At 40.5% G+C, this 18,333-nt stretch overlaps 1 protein-coding gene across 2 annotated transcripts in view; it reads right to left on the bottom strand.

Annotated features, from left to right (window-relative positions):
* The window catches only part of IMMP2L (inner mitochondrial membrane peptidase subunit 2), a 476,087-nt gene that overhangs the window by 89,881 nt on the left and 367,873 nt on the right, over positions 1-18,333 (bottom strand). For both annotated transcript variants that reach the window (XM_054726449.1, XM_028154445.2), the window contains one exon: positions 4,195-4,297. In XM_054726449.1, the coding sequence (XP_054582424.1) occupies positions 4,195-4,297 (103 nt within the window). The remainder of the gene's footprint in view (positions 1-4,194; positions 4,298-18,333) is intronic.

The following is an 18,333-nucleotide window of genomic DNA, read 5'->3' as shown; positions in this document are numbered from 1 at the left end:
AGGAAGAACTATGCACGCCTTTTTAATTGAAGCAGAGGTAGCTCACTGGAAATAATTAAAAGTAACTATTTGAAAATCCACAGCTATGCATGTACACACACAAACAGAAAATATGCTTTTTATGCGCTTTCAATTGAAAGTGAGCAGAAGATGCGTGAGTATTTATTATAAGCAGTTGCTCTGGATGCTGGCAAAGAACAACAGCGTGGCTACAGTGGGAAATGTCTCTGTGTCCTCTACAGGAAGCAGCGATGGGGAAGAGGAAGAACCTAATCTGCTTCACAGAGCAAAGGAATTCCCAAAAGAAGTGCTTATCCGACATTCCAAGCAACCATCACCCTCCATATCAGAATCATCACGCATCTCTAATATATAATCCAGTAAATGCAAGTGGCAATAGCCTTGGGAAACACTTCCAGACAATTACAATTTTAAGGAAAACTTACAAAAGCTATTTTTCACACTAAGAATCTAAGCTCAAGCCATTACGATAGAAAATTTCTATTATGAGAAGGAAGATAGGGCATTTTCTATCACTGTGTGATGAAAATGTATATATATATATTCAAGAGGCTTAGAACCAAGATATTCCATAAAGATATACTCATAATGGAAACATTTCCTATCCAGTCACACACACACACACACACACACACACACACACACACACACACACACACCTGTGCTCATTTATCAATTGTCTATGTAAGACGGATTCAGCGAGGAGAAAACTTTTCCTTTTTGACATGAGCACATGTAAACCCATGCTAATTGAGTGACCGGTGAGGTCCGTAACCAGAATGGCATGACTTTCTGTTTCATTGTAACATATCATCTGTGATCCTAAGCGTGCCTACCAGTTTCCCTCCAGAATGGCATCCCAACAAGTTAGATGGAGAGGAGTCAGGACTTACTCTGTTGCAATGTTGTCTATTCCTATAACTCCATATTGCTCTTTTAAATTCACATCCCACTGTTCATCTTTTACTTGTAAAACTGTTAAATCCCATTGAGGGCTTACACATCATGGCAATAAGCCAATCAGAAATGCAAATTCAAATCTTAAGAAATAAATGGGAAATAACACACGAGGACAAAACCATACAGAATGAGACATTATTTTTCTTATTCTTCTTTAGACAAGAACTAAGTCTACTGCCGCATGGAGAAAGTCAGTCCCACGGTGACTGCCAGAGGGCAACGGTGTCAAATGCACTGGGTAGATTCCATGATAAAGGACATGCCCGCTGTGTGTGGATGCGCTGCTGAAGTTACTCGGGAGGAAAAGGAAGGGTGAAGGCTTCGATCAGCCTCCACAAAGTCAAGATCAGCATCCGGGAGGCCATCCCGGCTACCTCTAGAGAGGCGGCTTACACCCAGGAAAGGGGCATTTCCTCCTCTCAAGGCCAGGAAAGGATGGGCCACCTAGAAAAGTTTCTGACCGTCCACGTACAATCTCCAAGGGTGTTCTCCATAAACCAAAAAACATAAACCGAAAGCTACTGGGAAAACTGAATAATTCTCAAGTCTGTCTGCACTTTAAAATTCAAGATTATTTTAGATTTTTAGAATTAGAAAACTTTAGTTTTTATTTTTTAGAATTATAAGAACTTTAAAATAATTAACAAATTATTCAGATAAGCATTGGTTTCATCAAAAATGCAATAAGAATTCTCTGTACTCAAACATCACCGATTAGCTTTAAATCGGGATTGTGGGGCTTTACTTCACTTCGCCCCCCTCCCCTGTCCTCTTAAAACTTGCTGGGAGCATCAGTATTAATATTGTTAATTATTTTTTCCTAGGCATAAATGCTGTTGAAACACAGAACATGAGAGCTCATGATTAAAGTAAAATTATGTACTTATAACTCATCAAACACAAATAGGTTAATACATATGTAACAAATGTTTTCTTTAAGCCTCGAAAAGTTTCTTCATCTAATTTTGACCAAGAAAAAAAAAAGCTAGTTAAATGAATGAAAATTGATAGCTTATCCAACCCATAAACCAAAAGACACTCTGTAAATACATATCCATTAAAACGAAAGAAAAGAATCACTCAATTTCAAAGTCATTTTGTGTCTCAGACTCATATTACTGGCTCAAGTTGTAATTAACAAGTACATTTCCTTTAAAAGCGTGACATAAGCCAAGTGGAAGTGAAGTGCTACAAGCAACATGGTTGTCAATGGTTAGCATACGGTAGCTTTTGTTGTAATAAACAATGAGATTGTCCTTCACACATGGTTCTCGCCTTCTTTTTTTCTAAGATGCGAGTGACAGGAAATGTACACGCCTGATACACGCTCCTGGGTAAACTCATAGCTCAATGGCTCAAAAAACCACCCAGGAAGAGCAAGCAGCACCATGGACGGATACTCTGAGGCTGACATGCAACTGAGCTCAATGCTTTTCTCTCCCAACAAGAAGGCACGTGAAATACAACTCACTACGAGTAATGTTGTCTAAACAATATTGCATGGGCTAACTTATTAATAAACAAAAAACAAAACCATCTCTAACTCTTGTCACACAACCTACAACCAACAACCAAACAATAGTTTTTAACACTCCATTTCAGAGTCGCTGAAAATGAAAACCAATTAAAACCTGAACTAAAGTTGACTAACATTTTAGTGTAGACTTGGTCCAAACCTGATACGTGAAATTGGATTTAATCTTGTTGAGGAGAGAGAAGTAAAACTGCTTTTAGGTGATTTATTTTCACTTTCAAGTTGTTACTGGGTTTGTTCACAGCAATCACTTTTATACCACAGGTGGCCTACGTTTCCAATCTGCCTGTCCCATCTTTGGTATAAGATACAAAGAGCCAATTATATTTGTGAAATAATGACTATCTCAGAAGTTTGTATTGTCTGTGCAACTAGAAGGAAGCAGTAGTCGTCTCCTGAAGATATTCCACTTACCTATAGTTCTGATCCAAGTGCATCTCTATGATCATACTTACAGCCAAAGGTGATTCAAGGTGACGGCGATGTGATCCCTCACAATATGCAAATAGATGGTCATAATTACACCACCAACTGTCAGTTTAGACAACACTCTGGGGACACACTCTTTTGCAAACCTATCTGAAGGTGTTCAATACTAACTTACACATAAATATTAAGTATAGATACGACTCACTTTAGGAAAACCTTCTGGGTGAAAATCCAATTTTTTAAGCAAATATAGGTAACCAGAAATCAGGTGCAATTCCCTGATTCCCTGATTTCTGTAACTAACAGGTTCTTTGCCTTACATAATGATTTATTGTAGTGGTTTATAAGTAGAGAATCTCTGTACATGTTCAAATTGAAAAAAATATATATATAGTTTGATTAAATATGCAGTATATACACTGAGTGGCCAGATTATTATGATCTCCTGAACGCATAATAATCTGGCCACTCAGTATTTGTATCTCAAGTCGGTACCAAAAGTTCTCTAGACTTTTGCTGGAGTTCAACCACCTATTTGCCCTGAGCTTTCTATCAGCCAGTGCAAAGGGGAAAACGGATCAGGTACACGATTTATAGTATCTTTGATAGCAAATAAATGAGGTACTCAAGAGAAGTTCACTGAGTGGTAAGATTATTATGCATTCAGAGATCATAATAATCTGGCCATTCAGTGTATAATATCCATTTAGTCACATATTTTATGTACTATAAGCATGGCATAAGGAACATCTGCATTTCTGCAATATTTTTTAATTTCTGCATTTCTGCTATAATTTGATGCTGACAGCATGTTACTTACCAATGTGACTTCCATGATGCCTGCATTTCTAAGGAATGGTGTAGAAAATGGGTGCCTACGGGTCTTTAACACATTCTATCAAGTTAAACACTAACTGAAAACATAAGCTACAAAGCGTTTCTGGGGGAAATAAAGACCCTCCCCACTGGGATCAGCCAATCAGCTGGAAGCATCTTTTCATGCTTCATGGAAGCGTCTGCGTTCTCCTCTATGCAACACACACACACACACACACACACACACACACACACAGACACACACATCATGGCTTCAATGACCCGTCTCGGTTACTCAAAAGGAAATGATCGAACACCAACAGCTCCACTGGGAGGTTCATGACCAGTCTTGGCTGGATTCCTTGAGCGAACAGTCTGACACACCTTTGCTCCGACCTTTGACACCCAATGACGACAGCAACAAGGCGACTTACCGGCCCGAAAGAATTGCTGTCGAAACTGTGTCCATGATGATCGCCTTCAACCCAGATGTGACCACGAGGCACCTTGACATAGCGGTTTTTGTGTCCCATGGTTCTAGGAAGAAACAGCACAGCCAATGAGGTTAGAACGGAAAAGAGAGCAAACAGCTAGGCAAACCAAATTAGGAAGGCAAAAATTCTGTTACAAAGATACAACAGATCGTTATGGGCTGACCTCGATGCTACACCAAAACTTCCATGTTGAGTAACTCGTGGTTAGAATTCTGAACCCCATCCACACCATCCCCCCCCCCCCCACTTCTGTAGGTAGGAACTCGGTAAAATGCACTGCCCTGCCCAGTGTGACTCAGCTGGTTGAGTGTCATCCCATGCACCAAGGGGTCACTGGTTCGTTTCCAGGTCAAGGCACATGCCTAGGTGTGGGTTCAGTCTCCCCGGTTGGGGTGCGTGAAGAGGCAGCCAATTGATGTTTTTCTCTCACATCGATGTTTCTCTCTCTCTCTCCTCTTCCTTTCTCTCTCTAAAAAAATCAATAAAACATGTATTTTTAAAAATACACTAGCACCAAATGTTTTGCTACTTAATTTACCCTAAATATGAATAGTCTAAATATGTTTTTATGAAATTCAATAAGCCCTAAAAATACTCATCTATTTTTCCCTAACTTTTGCTTTTAAGTCAATATTCAACTGTTGGTCAGTGGTAATCTTTTTTTTTTTTTAAGTCAAAAAAACTTCCCAAACCACCTAACAGCACTTTTCATGACTTCTTAATTCTCTAAAATTCCGGATATATAAGCAAGAAAAAACCTCGGTGAGCTCGTTAGACACGAACTATTGATGTCAGTTGACAATTTCTTGTCAGCACTATTTCAGTTCATATGTTACCCTTGAAAATGAGAAAAGGTTTAACCATTTTGAAGACAGTTTACAAATCAGTGGCCAGGGACACACACTTAGAGCTGTAGGCGGTTCCTCGCGGTGACCAGGCCTTGAAATAAGTACAGGCTCAGGCCCAGTGTCTGTGGCAACGGAGGAGGTGGCAACCACTTTTTCTTACATTGCCTAACTTTTTCAAATGTATTCATTAAGCTAAAACATTCATGTCCTCTGACCTAGTTACTCTCCTGGTAGAGATCCAAACAAATAATCAGAAATATAAACAAGTATTTATCCTGAGGGTGTATAACACAGGCCTTTTAGAGCAAGCGTAGATCTTTCTAAATTCCCAACCACACAAGATTGGCTAAATCAATTATAATATCAACAGTTCAATTAAAGGGACAGCATTAGAATAACATATTATCCCAATTAGATAATAAATTCTCTAGGGGGCAGAGACCGTTAGCTGTTCCTATTTTTATTCCCCAAGGCCTTTGGGAAATGCCTTGTCTAAAGAAGCTGTTCGATAACTGTTGGTTGGATAACTGAAGGCATGAATGTCGCCCCAGAGTCTATAGAGTTAAGCCCAGAAGCAGCCTTGCCCACGGTTCTTGGAGGTGGAGTCCCTATCAGACGTGTTTGTCAGCAAGTTGTATACGTGCAGAAGAATGCATGAAAAGAAAAAAACAAAACATCAATTGGTGCTACAGAAATTGAAACTATTCATTACTTAGAATGGTTTTTAATTTTCCAGATAATTTCAATGTTGAATTACTTTGCTCTCGGTCAGTAAATTATTCATGTGAGGAAGCGATGTGGTGGCCATTACAAGCCCACAGTAAGCTAATGAGTGCTTTTTACTTTTAATTACTACTGGGGAGGAGAGTTTCAGCTTTTAAAGTCAAGCCAAAACAAGTTGCCCTCATCTTAGCATCAGATACTCTGGAATGTAAGTGTTCAACTGAAATCAGCCACTTAGTTCCTGACATCCCTACTGCTGGCTCACGGGATTGCCGCTGAGAACGAATATCCCACATCAAGGACGAATGACAGTGAAGAGGTCCTTCCTTCACTTAATTGTGGGCAGGGCACACGCTCCCTGAAGTCCGAGCATTTGTTCACCGCATTAAGACAGCGACACTGGATACATACTCATAAAGTAAACAGTTTCCCATTTTGTCTCTTGGAATAATCACGCAAGCCGAATATGAAATAAAACCGGCATAAAATCATTTCTGCACTGAAATGGGAGGTTTTAGTCAAACATATACCAGAAAAAAACACACACACAACAATATAAAACTCAGATTCAGTTTCAAGGCCACAGAGACCAAGTGACAGCATCATAAAATGACCCCTGGCAGCTACGCATTTCCTTGCACTCACCGCATCACCTAGAAGGTCTAAGTGCGCCCCTCGTCCCATCCTTTCCCGGCCCCTGACAAGGCTTCGCGTTTCCTCATTGCGTCTACTAACACTTCACTTACTGCTTTATTTGCTTATTGCCCATCTCTCCCCACTAGAATGCAAACCTTGGAGTTTTGGCTTTCTTGTATCACCTGAGCCTAGAACAAAACATGGGGTCAGGTGCTCAACAAACACTTGTTAAGTAAACGAACAAATGAATGAATAAGTGAAAAATATGATCACAGAGGCAGAATAATATGGTGGAAATATCATAGAGTCTAGAAACATTAACCAGCTTTAACGTTGATACTGTTCCTCATAAGTAATCCTGTGCAAGTTACTTCCTTTTGACTTTACTGTGCCAGTTTTCACAATGGGATGGATAGGACAGATCCTGACTCACCGGGCTGAGATGAAGGGTAGCAGTTAGGAGAGAACGTAACGCAGAGGTTGCTCTAGACCAGTGGTCGGCAAACTCATTGGTCAACAGAGCCAAATATCAACAGGACAACGATTGAAATTTCTCTTGAGAGCCAAATTTTTTAAACTTCAACTTCTTCTAACGCCACTTCTTCAAAATAGACTCGCCCAGGCCGTGGTATTTTGTGGAAGAGCCACACTCAAGGGGCCAAAGAGCCGCATGTGGCTCGCGAGCCGCAGTTTGCTGACCACGGCTCTAGAGCATCGTCTCTGCAGTCTGCCGCTTAGTGCTTTCCAGTTTGCGTGACCTTGGGCCAGTCGATGAGAGGCTCAGCATGACTGTCCTCCTTTGCAGGACAGGGCACCTGCCAGCACCGAACTGAAAAAGCTGCTCTCTGGAGACAGTGGCACGGGTTAAGCCCTTGATGAATGGATTCTCTTAGCATCGGGACTGCCTCTGAAGCACGCCACACAGCTCTGATGGATGGTGAGCGCCCAATACGGGGGAGTTACTGTTGCTATTGTCTTCCTTTGTCCACTATCTCCTTTCATTTCATAATCCAGAATGTGTGCCAGCCTCCACCATCTATCAGCATCCGCCTCCCAAGACGCGCTGAGCTCTGCGTCAGTGATAGCTTCCCCCACCGTTGAGCTGAGACTGCTCCTAGTGGCACAATGAATCCTGTTTTTCTTTTCTTCCTATGCCCTCTGGGACACTCTAGAACTGTCTGCTCGTGCATGTAAAGATGCAGAGTAGAGGGTGAATGCACAATCGACCTGCTTAGGTTTGCACCTGCTAACCGCTCCCACGTCTGCGTGCTGCCAAGGTAGACAGTGGTTTACCCGCGTCCCAGACAGGTGTGGAAGGACTGTGTGAGCCCTCCGACCCTGGTGACATCCGCGCCATAGACACAGTGCATAGTCTGTTCCCCCGGGCTTCAATCTGACTTTTCAAAAGAGAACCCGAAGCAGCTTTACAAAATCTAATGATAAAATATTGAGCTGGTTTCTTCTAGGATGGCCAAGGAAATGTAACGCTCCTAATAGAACTCCTCCAGAGGAGGAATTTTAAATAGCTGCGCTCCCGAATTCACATAAAAGGAAGACAAGATAATCTTTTTGGGTGATTTAACACTTAAGTGAGGCATCAGCCTTCAAGGTTGTGTATATCTATGGCCTGCAAATAATTTTGGTTTTGACAGTCAAAAATGAGTTCCGTATGGCACTCTAACTACCTGTCTACAAAAAGGCATTTTTAGCACCAGCGTTACCAAGACAAGTTACCGAGGTCTTACAAAGGGAATGAAGAATGTTTGCCCAAATTTGATCCGACCTTGAAAACAATGGTTGTTCTTTAAGTCTTTGACTTCCTTGAGTGTCATCAGTTGAATACAAAATTATCTATGGAATCTTTGATACAACCAAAGGAACAAATTCATACTCAAAGAATTTCCCAAATACATACATATGCAGGTATATTCACACACACACACACACACACACACACACACACACACACGCGCGCGCGCGCACGCGCCTTTAAAAAATATGTTTTTTCTTCTATTTTTATAGTTTTAGAATTTTTGTTAATATGGTAAGAAAGTACAAGTTTCCTTCTTTCTCTCTTTCTTTTTGCACATGGTTATCCAATTTTTCAGCACTATTTTTTGTTTTAAAAAAAATGGTACTTTCTTAATTGAATTACCTTGAACTATGACTAAGTTATGTCTCCTGAAAAGGTATGTTGGAGCCTGATCCCCAGTATGATGGTATTTAGAGATGAGGATTTGGGAGATAATGAGGTATAGACTAGGTCCTAAGGGTGAGGCCCTCATGATGAGATTAGTACCCAGCATGTGAGTACTTATACCAATAACACAAAGGAAGCAGGGAAGTGGTTGAAAATATTTTTTCTATGTTTTTTTGAACTTATCTAGTGAAGAGTGGAGATATTTAATATCTTTACTTTGTTCGGTATGCACTGACACCATTTTAAGAGTAGTAGAAATGTAATCTATAATGTCCTAGCCAGTAGAAAATTAAAAAATCTCAGTTAACACAAAAGAATTAAAAAAACACACACATAAAAGGGGTAATGCAGGATCAATAGAAAGTACAAAATAAGATGCCATTGAAATATATCAGTAATCATAATAAAAGTAAATGGACTAATCTAGATAAGAGAAAAAATAATTCTCCAATTCTCCAATTCTCCAAGCTTTATGCTGCTTATAAGAAAGATACATAAACAAAAGGACACAGAGAATTTGATAATAACAATAACACAACTAAACAGGGAAATAACAGTTATATTAATACCAGACAAAATGAGAGCAGGTCTCTGAAACGAGATCGAAGTTTTACAGGATCTGATCATGAAACACAATCGATGGCTATTTTATCCTATGGAAGGATTTGAAGCAGGGAAGTGACCTAAATTTTGTTTCATAAAACCCATGGTCAGAGTCAGCATTGTAAAAACTCCAAATGCTCAATATATTCATTCTCTCTCCTGACTCTCAACGCTGCCAACTGTATGTTTGCTTAGTTACTAAATGCTGAAGTATGGAGACTCAATACTTCTTTCCTTGTAGCTTGTATTGAGTTAAAAATAAAAATGTATGCAATTAATAGATGGTGAATCCAAACAAATTCAGTAACAATTTCTAGGAAGTTGAATCACCCATAGCTACCTATAAGTAATTGTTTCTCAGGATCACAGTTGAAAAGAATATGATTCCTCTTTGCACAGAAAACACTGAGGCGAAAGCATTTAGGTGAAGCCTCCTAGTGAGCCAGAGGCGGGGCACCCATGATAGAAACCAGATCCCGTAATTTCCTTTCATTGTGCCATAGATCAGGACTACTTGAGTTTCCAAAGAATAGTCTTAACATCTTTTCACTAGAAAAAAAAAATGAAATGTCATTTTTTAAATAGACTGCAGGCTGTTGCTAGGTGATCAGAGCAAATCTATTTAGCTCATTTAAATTAAATGTTAGATTTATACATATTCACAATAAAGTTCAGAATTAATTTTATAAATTTAATATGAATGCTCTTAGTACAGCTTTGTTTTTTAGTGATGCATATTCCTGATGTATTTCTTTTCCTAAAATACAGTTATACAATTAGAAGCTTAAATGTGACAATATTCCTGAACGTATAGAATGTTTTATCCTGCTAAACATACATATTAAAAATACCTTCGGCTGCCCATGAAAATCACTGCAATGACAGCAAGAATTTGAGACAGAGGACATTTAGCAATCATTGGGTTCCATCCATGCGGGAGCAGGCATGTATATAACATGTACTTGGTCTGTTGCGTATCACAGCAGTGGGTGGCAGTTTATGCTGCCTTATGTTGTGTGTCATGGTTAGTGAATGAGGAGAAGCTGATGAATTCTGTGACAGTAGAAATGCTGGTATTTCTTTCTTGATATAAATAAACAACTATTGAATGACGACTCTATGAAACAGTATAAATGCTGTGGGTGAGAGCACAGGAAAGAATAAGATGCTGTAACAAGTTGGAAGTATCTGCAAGGAAATAACGGGTGAGTGGAGGAATAAATGATGAGTGTCACACTTTGCTAACTGCATAGGTGTTCTAAGGATCACACTAATTTAGACTGGAAGAGTCAGGAAAGGCATTATGAAGAGTTGAGGCAAGTTATGAAGAACAGGTAACAGGGAAGTGGTAAAGAAGGCAGCATGGAATTCAAATCCCATTTCACTTAAAGAAAAAAATATGTCTTTCTCCTTAGTGCATGAGTTCCTTGAGATGTGTAACCATAAACTAAGGGACATACTTTATGAGTCACTCTGTAATGAAGCCATCCAGTCATGATAACTGTACAGAAAAATTAAATATATTTACATTATTTCATTCTAAAGGCATTATTATTGATTTTTCTCTCTCTCTCTCTCTTTTTTTTTTTTTTTTTGGTCTTTGGTATTGCTTAAAAAGACTTTCCTCAATCCTGATCTATACATGTAGCTCCCAGATTCTTTTGTTATTATTTAAAATACTGCCTTTTTTTTTTTAATGAGTTGCAGAATTATGTGCCGTTCCCTTGGTTTACATTTGGTGGTTCAGGGAACGGTACTGATCAAAGAATTTGTTCAATGTTGGTTCCAGGAGGATGCCCATTAACAATCATTTCTGTTTAAGTTATGCTACTAAAATGTCTTCACAGACAGATTTCCAAAAAAAATCTAGTAGTCATTCCACAGACCAGGAAGGTGTGGGGAGGCGAACTTTCACTTTTACCCTTGAGAGGTTTCCATCTGGGCCTGAGAAATGACACGGATCAGTCAGAGAAAAAAAGTACAGCAGGTCCTTAAATAATTTTTAATTCACATTGTTTTGTTATAAAAATTAATGAGATGCTCTAGGAACTTAACACTGGCTTATAACAATTAGCCCATGGTAAAATTGATTTTGTCATCCATTAGTTTGCGTTAAGTTTTAGAATCCATCCATGGTGATAAATGAGGACTTAATGTATATAAATTTATATAAGTTTTATGTGACATGGGAGCCCTCATCAGAAATGAAGGACCCCCCCCAAAAAAAAAAAAATAAAGAAATAAAGACCCAAAGACAAGGCAGAACCTACATGTTGTATAGTAGGTCGAACAAACAGAAGCAATTATGGAGAAGTACTAGTAACTGAGTATCATGTGGGGGCTAAAGGAAGATAAAAATCACATTAGAAGGTCTGCTTGTATAGAATATTCTTGGTCTCAACTTCGTGTTCTTGGTGACAAGAATATTACTTTGTTTTTAGAACAGAGAGGAACTTCATCTTTCACATGAGAACTTCATCTCCTGTCTTTCCAGCCCCTTATGCCCAGGTGAAATATTTTGGGGTGGTCTATTCACTCTCCTTCAAAGGTAATGCAAAAACAAAAACAGAAAACACACACAAAAACAACAACAAGAAGAACATAAAATCACATAAAGAGGACAATAACAAAACATATTCTCAACTTGGCAGGACATTGCTCCCCATCTGTGATTGAAATTAAGAGAGGAAGTCGGAAGAGTAGGGGTGCCTGCTGATGGGCCCAGGCTGTTGGGTCCTTCCTGACATAATTCAAGAAGATTCGGACGACACCCTCCCCCTGAAAAATCAGTGTTTTCCTGGATTCATTGTAATGACAGAACTTAAGGCACCATCCTGCCTGGTCATCAGAATGAAACTCCTTATCCTCTTTTGGGTAGAATGTTCTGGAAATCTGCCTTTGTATGATTTAATGTTTTTAGGCCTTCTAGGACACAAAGACAACTCTTTCATCAAGGCATATGAACTGACTATTTGCCTTCTTTTCTTCTGTTCTTTATGAAAGCCTGCAATTTTCTTTTTTGAGAATTTGTTTCTCTATTAACTACTCATTATCACCTACAACGGCTATAAAACTCTTTGATCTTCCAAGTGTAGCATGATGCAGTCTCTTTTGAACATAACTTTTCATTTCGTATTTTTAATTGCTGTTTTTTAAGTTTTAATTACCTACCAATAACATTTCTATATAGAACTACATCACAAGAACCAATTAGAATTTGTTAAATGTGCACTGGAATCCTGCGTTTTACATGATCACTATTGCAAAATAGTAGAATCACCTATTTAACGTCAGCAGGGATTAGTTTAATCATCAATCAGTTAGTTTTCCAACTGAATATTCCTTATTTTGTCTTTCACAGTTTCCTTCAAACAGCATTACAGGAGAGAATATGCTTTCTTAAGAGTTACTATGCTAGACTGCACATTTGGCAACTATCAGTTATTTTTCATAAAACGTCGACATGAATAAAATAGGTTTTATGTGGTAACAAACAAAGGATCTTGCTAATTCAAGCCCAGTTGCTTCAGAGTTCAGGAACTGGCATCATGGACCCATATTAGAATGTCTAGAATAACAGCATCCTAATGTAGACAGGTGAGTGGATTGCTTCAAAGTCATAAATGGGATTTCCCTTCCCTCTCCACAGAACGACGCCACGGTGGCAGGGTCCTTGCCTAAGACTGATCTGGGCTACAAAGCATGAAGGAGGCGATGGGTCAGACTGCCTGGAGGCCAGGTCCCTTTGCTGTCAGCATAAAGTTGACTTAGAGCTTCCCAGGATACGTTATTTCATGATTGTCTTTGAATATTTGCTATCAGTGACCTGAGCCTCCGGCATGTAGAGAGCAATTCTCTCTGGTTCCAGGAAAGGCAAGCCTGGCTTTCCTCTTATGGAGGAGAAAATTCAGGTGAGGTGCAATTCAGGTACAGAGCACAGAAAGTCGCTCTCCATGTGGCCACTTCACTTTGGGATGATGCTTCTTTCTGAGACCTAATCGTATTCGGTGCACCCCTCTGTTTTGGGGGCTCGCTACAGAAGCACCCCCAGGGAAGCGACGCCTTAGAGTGGTTCGGCTTTTCAGCGCCAGCACATCCTGGTTACAGGGCTACTTGCCAGTGAACGTGAGTCCAGGAGAACAACGTGTTCCCGTTTAAGCACCAGAACCACGCAATTAGCATAATCTCTGTGCCTTCTGATTGGATATCCATCTCATTCTAATAAAAGCACTCCTGTTTCACTCTTATCAAAAACCATCCCACTTAGAAAATAAATGCTCATAATTACATTCTCTTCAGGATCACAAATTACCTCCTTGATTAGATGAAATAGGCTTACCATGGAAACCTGGACGTCCACCTACACCTACTTCGCTCTCTACTGTCTCGGTTGTTTTATATTCAGTGACCTGCCTTGCGGTTGCATATGTATTACTAACCACCTTCTCTCCTACAAATGGTCGGTTTGACCACAATCCCTAAAAAACAAAAAAAACAAAAACCACGTTTTTGGAGCTGATCATCCCCAAGTCAAAATTCTGTGTGGTCCCCTTGTCCTCTGGGTTCCAGCTGAGGCACCATGATAGTCTTCAGGTCATGGTCAAGTTTGTGATTGTCCTAGAGATTTATTTTGGATAGGATACTAGGATTATAGAAGTTTATGACTTATCCTTATAATTATACTTGAGAAAACTGTCCTCTAAAATCTTCCTCATGCTAGCAAATACAATGTGAAAAGGAGGAGTAGATACCCTCATCATTTCCTCTAAACTTTTAATTCATTTTTTTTCTCTGTGCAGTTGTTTCTAACAGACATTTAGAGGAATATGTGGACAGTCTTGGGAGTTCTGGGGGAAATTGCAGAGTGGGTGATATCTAACACTAGAAGATGTATTGAAGTTGGTAAAAAGAAAAGTAGGAAAAGGCATTTCAGGCAAAAGGAAAGGAAGTTCAAAGGCAGAAAATGAGAGACCAGGAAGCACCTCATAGGTTAAAATCAGAAGAACCCTGGTACTGGGGTCTGGCTAGTTGTTGACGTGATGAGCGATATGGTACCAAATTTCAAAGAGATTAGAAATCCTCTCATCCCACACAATCCAGATTACCATTAATTTTTTTTTAAATTGGCAAGGCATGGAATTATACCAAAAAGATCACCATTCATTTCTTAATCATATCGCTGTATGATAAAACATAATGCACCATTAATTCACCGCTCTTCTGAGATTTGAAGCCATTCTCTTTGGGTATAAATCCACGGATTGAAGTTCTGCCTACACCATACTCACACTACACTGCTCATAACCCCCAGTGTGGGTCTCTTTACATCGGAGTGAAAACGTAAAGATATTCGTGACAAAATAGGAGTCCAGACTCGTTCTAGGCTTTGCCGGCTCTTCCGCAGGCTTTCACAGTTGTCTCACCACGTCTGACAGCCCTTTAAAAGGAAAAACGCTTTACTTGTTAGTTTTTCAAAACAGTTGACTGTTTCTCTTACTCACGCTCCCCCGATCTGTCCACTATTCAGTTAAATTGGATGTGTACGATAAGAGGTACGGGAAGCCCAAATGTGGGTGGGAATAACCACAACTCACTTTTTCAGGCATGCCTTCCGGCCGGGGGAACAAACGTGCATAGACTCAGCAGAAGGCCACCTTGAGTGAGGGGGTATTCTAGGTCCCAGGCCTCAGACAGAGGTTTTGCAGACGGAACGGAGAGAGTGAGTGACTCCAGCTAGTCAAGGAGAAGGACCCGCGTTCGAGTGCGCCTGTTGTGTTCGGTGTGGCAGAATGGTAAGCCAGGAGAGCCAGGCTGCTGGACCCTGAGATTGGACCAGGGATCTGATCCGGATGAGCGCTGAGCTGGGCTCCGACATCAGGAGCTCATGGGGAGGGGCGGTCTGAGCGGGACCCAGAACAGGGAGCCTGGAGCCGGTGTGCCTGGGTTTGAGAGCTGCAGCCTCACTTACTAGACTTGACCTTGGGCCACTTACTTAACCTGTAGTGATTCAGTTCCCACAAGAGTAAAATAAAAATTCCTTATTCATGGGGTGACTTTTGGGATGAGTTAACATTGTAAAATATGTGCTTAGAACAGTGTCTGGTCAAAAGGCTCAATTAATGTCAACTTTATTATTATAAAGCCAACTTTATAATAATAATGTCAGCTTTATTACTAAGCCATAATCATGACTTAACGTATGTAAAGTCCTTTGAACAGGCCTGGCATGTAATAAAACCTCTGTACTGATTTGTTGTTGTTATGAGCCATTTAAAGGTTTTAATGAGGAGCAGTCAGATTTGCATTTTGGAAGGAACCAGGACAGCAGTGAGAGAGAGGGGTTGGGAGTGGGAGTGGGTAGGGCTAAGCCTGACTGTTCAAACAGTACCTCAGGAGTGTACAAACAAAGGGATTCACACGTGCATATTTTAATAAGTGCAGGGCTCAGACATCCCCAGGGTGACAGGGAGAGGTCAAGATCAAGACCCTCATATGCACTAGAACTAGGTAGTGCTTGCTGCCTGCCCAGGTGTAGCTCATGGATGAGAAGAAGGAATGGAAGGCTTTTACCGTGAATGCTTTATTCTTTTTTTTTCACTTTCCCCCCATCCTAAAGAAATTCTTCTTCTTTTAAATAATTGAACTTATTGGGGTGACTTTGGTTAATAAAACTTTATAGGTTTCAGGTGCACAATTCTACAGCACATCCTCTGTATAGTGTACTGTGTGTTCGCCGCCCCAAGTCAAGTCTTCTTCTACCAGATGCTTTTTTCTACACAGCTACACTCCAGTATTACATGCCCTTTCGATTATCGGTAAACTCAGGAAAGTAGTAAGAAAGTCACAGCAGATATGTCTAGGAAATCCACAAAACCAGCTATTAAAGGAGAAAAAGCTGTATCTTTACAAACACTACCTCCGCCTCCAGCCACCTCAACATCCAGGGCATCCCGGCCCCTTCCTTATTAAGCCATCAAACTTCTCTCTCCCTTCCAAATTAAGTATCGTTTTGGATCACTAACCCATGCAGGCGCTGTTTGAAGGTCCAGGCTTGAGAAGTCCTGTGGGAGAATTCTTTGAACATCTTTCCTATAATATGAAACTTGTTGGATAACTGACTTCGTGTCCACTCCACTGAGAAAACCCTGCACAACGGAGTCGAGGGGGGAAACCATGATGCTCCTTCCATTGAAACGTAAAAGGCTTTGAGGTTTTAGGCATTTCTGCATAGAATATTCCCTGGAATTGGGCAAGTATTGATACTTAAGATGTATGTTGATATTGTAACTCTTCAGAATCCAGCAGTAGAAGAGACCCAAACACTTATTCCGGACACACCTCAAATAAAACATCTACAATTCCACATATTTTAATGCCTTTTACTATTGAAGACCACTCGTAAACGTGAGTGATTAGCAATTAAAATTAGAATACACACACCGCCACAGAAAAGGAAATTACTCAACCAGGGATGTCATGCTTTCTCACCACTGTTTACCTAAGCCATCTTGTATGCTAAAGAGTTGAAATCTAAAAGACAGAAGTTATAAAAATGCATCAATTCAAATTCAGCTTTAAGAGTAAAATTAAAAGCACATTACAAAATGCAAATCGAAAGGCATTAATTTATGCCGACACCGCCTCTCCCTCGAGGGTTTCTAAAGCACTTGGCAAACTCCACTTCAGCAGCCACGCTCTGGTTCCAATTATGTGGAAATTATTCTATCTTCGTGGACTTGAAAACAGAAGAATCAAGAATAAATCACTTGTCCCCGTTCAAACAGTACACCAGGAGCTGTACACACAAAGGGATTCACACGTGCAAATGCTGAAGACTCCTAAGAAACCACGTGTGCTTCATGGGACTGAAAGGGAGTTTGCAGACTTCTCTGGAGGCGGGGTGTCCAACGTCTACCATTGAGCGGGACTCATGCTTTCACCTCCCCATCTTGACAACAACATCCCTATTGTCTGCTCTGGCAACACAAACAAAACATTTTCTCTAGTTCTACCCACACTTATCAGGGAAGAAAGAGGCAACTCTGACTGCTATCTACTTCCACCTGTCTCATCCTTCAATTTCTACTTAAGAGTTACCAGAAAGTGCATGTATTTATTTCAGGCAAGGGATGGAGCTGTAAATATGTATCCAAACAATTTCCTCTCCTGAAATCGCAGTAAATGCATCGAGAACGTTCTCCTCCTGGAGGTAGAAGGGTTCCTGGAAGAAGAAGGTTGGGTGGTACAGGCAATATTAAACACACTGGCTGGGGATCCACTTCCCAAAGCGTAGGTATAGCCTTGACCCCTTGACCAGTATACTCCTTTCCAGGATCCCATTAAAATGCAAGGAAGAAACAAATATTAAAAAAATCAAACCAAAGGCAAAAACTCGCACATAGTAAATGAAAGAGGGCCGAGTCATTCATCCCTCCTGCTTTCTTTAAACAGGCAATTTGGCCGCACCTATTACATCTCCAAATGCGTGAATGTTTGGGCCCAGAAAATGTGAAGGTCTACCCAGCAGAGGCAACTGCAAACTGCACAAGGACACAGCGCGAGCGTGATCTCAGCAACATCCTCTCTAACCGCCAACAAAGGGTAAACCACGTGGCCAACAAGAACAGAATGGCTGAAAGTGATCATGCAGAGTTCAACTGTTGCCTGCTGGGCACAGAGTACAAACAATGGGCGAGACTTCCGGTATGATGTTCATGATGGATCTGGCTCTAAAAACAACAATAAAATACACGGAGGTACATGCGTTTATACGTCTATGAGGATTACACATTCTAGAAGGAGACACATTCAAATGTTCAGATTGTTCACCTCATGGGAACGGGATAATGGGACACTTTTTCGCAGAGTGAAACTCTTAGCTTTATTTTATACAATTCGGTAGTTGGGGTTTGTCAATGTCATGTAGAAATGAGAAAACAAACAAAAAGGTTGAGTAAAAAGCCAAAGACTTTCTGGGAAGAGGCTGCTATTTGCTCCTGGATTGATGCTCGAGGCCTACAACCCCTCTAAGGCTGAGGTGGGCACCTCTGCGACGGCCCTAATGTCCCG

This window comes from Eptesicus fuscus, chromosome 14 (genome assembly GCF_027574615.1).
Source record: "Eptesicus fuscus isolate TK198812 chromosome 14, DD_ASM_mEF_20220401, whole genome shotgun sequence".
Taxonomy (NCBI): Eukaryota; Metazoa; Chordata; class Mammalia; order Chiroptera; family Vespertilionidae; genus Eptesicus; species Eptesicus fuscus.
The sequence above is the reverse complement of the archived record's forward strand: the minus strand, read 5'-3'. Positions and strand labels throughout refer to the sequence as shown.